Source organism: Austrofundulus limnaeus, unplaced genomic scaffold, assembly GCF_001266775.1.
Source record: "Austrofundulus limnaeus strain Quisiro unplaced genomic scaffold, Austrofundulus_limnaeus-1.0 Scaffold1250, whole genome shotgun sequence".
Taxonomy (NCBI): Eukaryota; Metazoa; Chordata; class Actinopteri; order Cyprinodontiformes; family Rivulidae; genus Austrofundulus; species Austrofundulus limnaeus.
This window is the reverse complement of record NW_013953652.1, coordinates 22,693-27,447: the sequence shown is the minus strand read 5'-3', so window position 1 is coordinate 27,447 and position 4,755 is coordinate 22,693. Positions and strand designations below refer to the sequence as shown.

Genomic DNA, 4,755 nt, shown 5'->3' with positions numbered 1-4,755 from the left:
CCCCCATCCCCAAGCAAATTTGTTGAATATCCCTGCTTTACTCCTTCCCAAAACCAGATCAGACATATTTTCCACTGAAAACTGTAGGCATCAAACCTACTACAATTACAGCATGTGCGTCTGCCTATAAATAAAACCTGTAGCTAATTGAGGAAGGAAAAGAAATCTGCTGCACCTTCATTGAAGATACATCAGCATAAGCCTATCTTTAGTAAAGATTGAGAAACTATTGCGTGCAAAATATTTAAACATTTGACCATAAAAACKTCAAATGTGCTGCAGACAATTTGGGAATTGCATTTAGAAAGTGCTGACAGGAGTTATTTGAACATTTGTGATCTTTACAAAAAGCAATGTAATGGATGTACTGTAGATATTTTACCAAACTGCAAGAGTAAAACAGCAAGTATAAACCTCAGAGTCTTTCTAATGAGAGAAAGCCCCACCTCATCTGTCAGTCATGCTGCTGCTTCTGTTCTCACTTTGGCACGTTTGAGTATCTGTGGAACTGGTTTACTGCCATTTAACACTGATTTATGGCTGCAACTAAATCAGAAAAACACAGCCTTTTTGTTTCCAGGGAGCAGTATTGACTTTTTTATWGCAATCCAAAGGCCACATATTGAATTGAGAAAATTACTCTTCCAAGCAGCTACATTTGAAGCTACTTTGCGGTAGAATTGTTAGAATGCTTGGTTAAAAAATGTATCCTTGGATGCAGCAATAACTCTCAGCACATCAAATACATTTTTGTGTGAACCAACAGATTCACATGTCAAGTCATAGTTAAAAAATGCATATTTATTGGCAATATTTCACTCTGTTTGAGGCTTAATCTGACTAAACTGTAAACTACTGTAAAAAAAATAAAATAAAAAAACAGCCAAATTAGACAGTATTACAGTATTTTAACTAAAACATAACTACGCAATACTGCATGCATTCCGGGTATTGTTAAATGTTAGTTTATGTACTAATCTTAAATTATCTGTTATATTGCAACAGAAGAATATTGTAAAATACAAATAATTCTTATACATGTAAAGATGTTGAAAACTGTCACTTTAGTTGATGGTAATTTATCTTTGCTTTATTATGGTCTCTTTGTGCTGCATTATACTTAATTATCTTATTATAGTAATAAACAGATTACAGATTGTTGACTGTAAAGGTTACAGTAAAACGATAGCAACTCTGCTGCCAGTATTTTAAAGTTAATTACAAAACCACCTTCTACAGTGTAATTCCTGTTACCACATTAGYTTTATGAGCTAAAATAGAAAAAAAAACTTTTGATAAAACATTTTATGAAGTATAAGGTCAGTTCATGAACACGTTTCTCCAAATGACACAAATAACATATCAATGTATCAAATTATATTCTTCAAACAGATTCAGAATTAGGAAGAATCAATAGAAATTTTTCTCTTGTTCTTGTGTTTTTAAGTCTCCCACTTAGTCATTTTCTCCACTAAGTCTAAATATCCTTTTCTGAATATTAAACTCCCACCATGAAGCCAGTGTGTTATATTTAGCGTTGGCACTTGGTGTCCTGTCTCACACAGTGTTCCCTCATAACGCTGACTGATGAACGAGTACCTGGGGGACCGTTTACTCTCCTAAACAGAGCAATCTGAGAGATCCAGTCATTCACCYCTACTTCACCATCTGTTAACTGTGCAGCCAGTGAGCTGCAACCTGCTGTCTGTCGGACACACTTCATAAAAAAGAAACTGTCACTATCAGCCCCTATCTATCTCTTTGGATCATCATATTTTGTTGTTTTCTTGTTTTAAGCCCAAAAAAAAAAAAAAAACGGGGGTGTCTTGCTTGTATGTTTAGTTCAAAAGCTACAAAGTATATATGAAATCCTCTGCCTGTTTAGTGTCGACAAAACTGAATGAGTCACGGGTCTTTTTCTGCTGGCATATCAACAAAAGAAGGCCGATGAGTGACTCAACAGACATTTGATTAACTAAATTAGGTGAACGGGCCCCCTGGACACATCAGATCCAGTGTGCTGTTGGCGCCTGGTGGCTTTAGYTGGAACCAGACAGAGCAAAAGCAGGCGAGCGTTGGACTTACGGCTGGGCCCGTGGATCTTGATGGGTTCATTTGACTTGACAAGTTTATGGGAGCACTGCTGGCACACGCAGTCCTTCCCGCTGAACGTCACCCTGTCTCCGATCGGGAAGGGTTTACTGAAGAAAAAAAAAAAAGAAGAAGAGAAGATTAGAAACCAGTCCACAATAGAAGATTAAAAAGCCCAAAGCTGTTGTGTGTTTACATAAAAGTCGACAGCAAGTCTAGAAACAAAAGAGTGCTGGCAGGCGCACGACTAGGAAACAGAAAGGCCGTAATCCTGCCGACACAGGCTGGAAAAGCATTTGCAAACAGTGGTGATGATGGGCTAATAGGAGGTTGCTTGCGACAGGAGCACCTGGCTTCTCTGTGATTAAGGAGGCGATAATGTGWTGCTGCCACAGGCGTCGGAAAGAATAATAATAAAACAGGCCCTCTTGCTGAGAGTCAAACTTATAAAGGAGACTGCAACAAGTGCATCCTAGCTTTATTTAAAGTTCACCCTGCAGTAGTCCCATCCCTAACACAGCTGCTGCAACACGACCACTGTTTCAGTCAATCAAACGGGCCGAGAACAAGCCTATAAACTCAAATCTACTATTACACCATTCTCCCTTTAAACCGTCTTTCCTCTCCTCCTCAAGAGACAGATTGATTTTTTTTATGACTGGGGAGGATGAGAGAATGAATGGGGGAGTTAAAAGGCTTAGGGAAGGCTGTTTAAAAAGACGCAGACGACAGTAATCCTTTCACGTCCCCGCCGAGGCCTGGAGCTGAAGCCAAGACCCGGAGGGAGGCTGGAGTCTCCAGCAGAGCTCACAGTCAGCAAAAGAGTTGCAGCGCATCCGTGTACGCTCTCACTTACAGGCAAACATGTGGCGATGAGTCGATACAGGAGCGGTCTTATCGCTGGGTTTGCACAATTTTGCGGTTGTATGTGTGTGGAGGGGCGAAACATTTTACTAGATTTGCACTGATATGCTTTGATTTCACTCCAAAGTTAAAACTAAAAGCAACTTTAATGCACGAAACAGAAAGGACAGACATGTGGAGACATTCCAGCTCACAAATTATCTGGTAATTTGGAGGAGTCAAAGTATGAGGTGTGTGACAAAAGTGACCGCTAACTCTGCTAACMCTGTTAACACTGCTAATGCTAATTAAAGATGATTTACTTATGCTCTTTCAACACCAAAATCAAAGATTACGAAAGCTTTTAACTTCATTTCCTTGGGTTGAAAGTTGGCCAGCTATGCACTAAATACAGTGACGAAAAAGAGAAACCATAAACTGTTTTACATTTAAAGTGTTGCCCTTGTTGCCGGATAAAATGTTTACAAAGGCCAGATTTGGCCTGCGGGCCTCGAGTTTGGCATGTGTGGTACACTGTAAAAAATGAAATGTTGGATTTACTTAACCATGTTATGTGACCTGGTTCCACTTAACTGAGTTGAGTAAATTCAAAGCAATATACCAGTTTTTTAACCAAAGAACATGAGTATGTTGCTTTGAATTTACTCAACTCAGTTAAGTGGAACCAGGTAACATAACATGGTTAAGTAAATCCAAAATTTCATTTTATATGAGCTCCCAATATTTTCTTTGAATCTGGAAAAGAACTGTCTTTAATGTGCCTTATCTCCTACAAAAAAACCCTGCAAACACATTAAACAACTTACAGTTTTCTCTCAGTGGCTGTAGGTTTGAAGCAAAATTTCTGCAGTTCTGTCAGGGAGTGAGAGACGAGTGTGCGGTTCATATGGTTACTGTAATAAGCAGCAGATTCAACATTTCTTTTACTATTGGTTTTCTTTACATTTACAATACAGTTTTTACATTGAAACACAGACATTTTGTCAGCGTAGACCATTACTGTCATATTGGTTTTCGAGAATAAAGTTGATGAATGTAGGAAATTCAAGCAGGAGCTGCAAACTGTAGAAAATTGATTCTAAAATGATTACATTTGAAATTTACTGCAAAGCTGAAGTTGGAGTGGAATCTGAAGAAGTTTATAGGGAAGGGTCTGATTCACGTCCAGGCATGAGAGACTAAATGTTTTCCATGCGGTCTGACCACAGACGTCACAGCGAACAGTGAAGCTCAGGCTGTATAAAACGCTGCGATAGAGCAGAAAAGTCCAATTCTGACCTTGTCTTTACCTGCGTTAGTCTCACTCCCTGAAGACGCTCCTGCCTTGTCAGCCTTTCTCAACGCTTTAAAAATTTACTCGTTACATATTTAATGCATGATTTCTTCATAATGGGAGGATATTTTCAGCTCATGTGACATACCTTGTACCTTTGATCACCTTTTTTTCTTTTTCTTATCATTGACACTTAAAAGTAATGTGCTTTCATTAGAGCTGAGATGACACACAAAAAAGGGAGAAATAGTAAAAGGCGTAAATCAGTGCTAAAGATTCAGAACGGTTAAAAAATAACGAAGGGAATAAAAAAAGAGAAAGGGGGGAAAACCGCCGAGACGAAAAGAAGACCGGAGTGAAGGATGAGAGGAAACGCAGGTGCAGGTAAAGGAGGTGAGCAACATGACAGGAGGAAGATGGAGCACAAATGAAAGAGGTGAACACTGCGGCTTCTAGCTGTCTCTTCCTTTTGTCTCAACAACACACACACACACACACACACACACACACACACACACACACACACA

The 4,755-nt window shown here is 39.2% G+C and overlaps 1 protein-coding gene across 5 annotated transcripts in view; it reads right to left on the bottom strand.

The window, feature by feature from the left end:
* Positions 1 to 4,755, bottom strand: part of LOC106534708 (actin binding LIM protein family, member 3) — a 48,185-nt gene that overhangs the window by 28,064 nt on the left and 15,366 nt on the right. For all 5 annotated transcript variants that reach the window (XM_014031427.1, XM_014031428.1, XM_014031430.1 and 2 more), the window contains exon 4: positions 2,086 to 2,201. In XM_014031427.1, the coding sequence (XP_013886881.1) occupies positions 2,086 to 2,201 (116 nt within the window). The remainder of the gene's footprint in view (positions 1 to 2,085; positions 2,202 to 4,755) is intronic.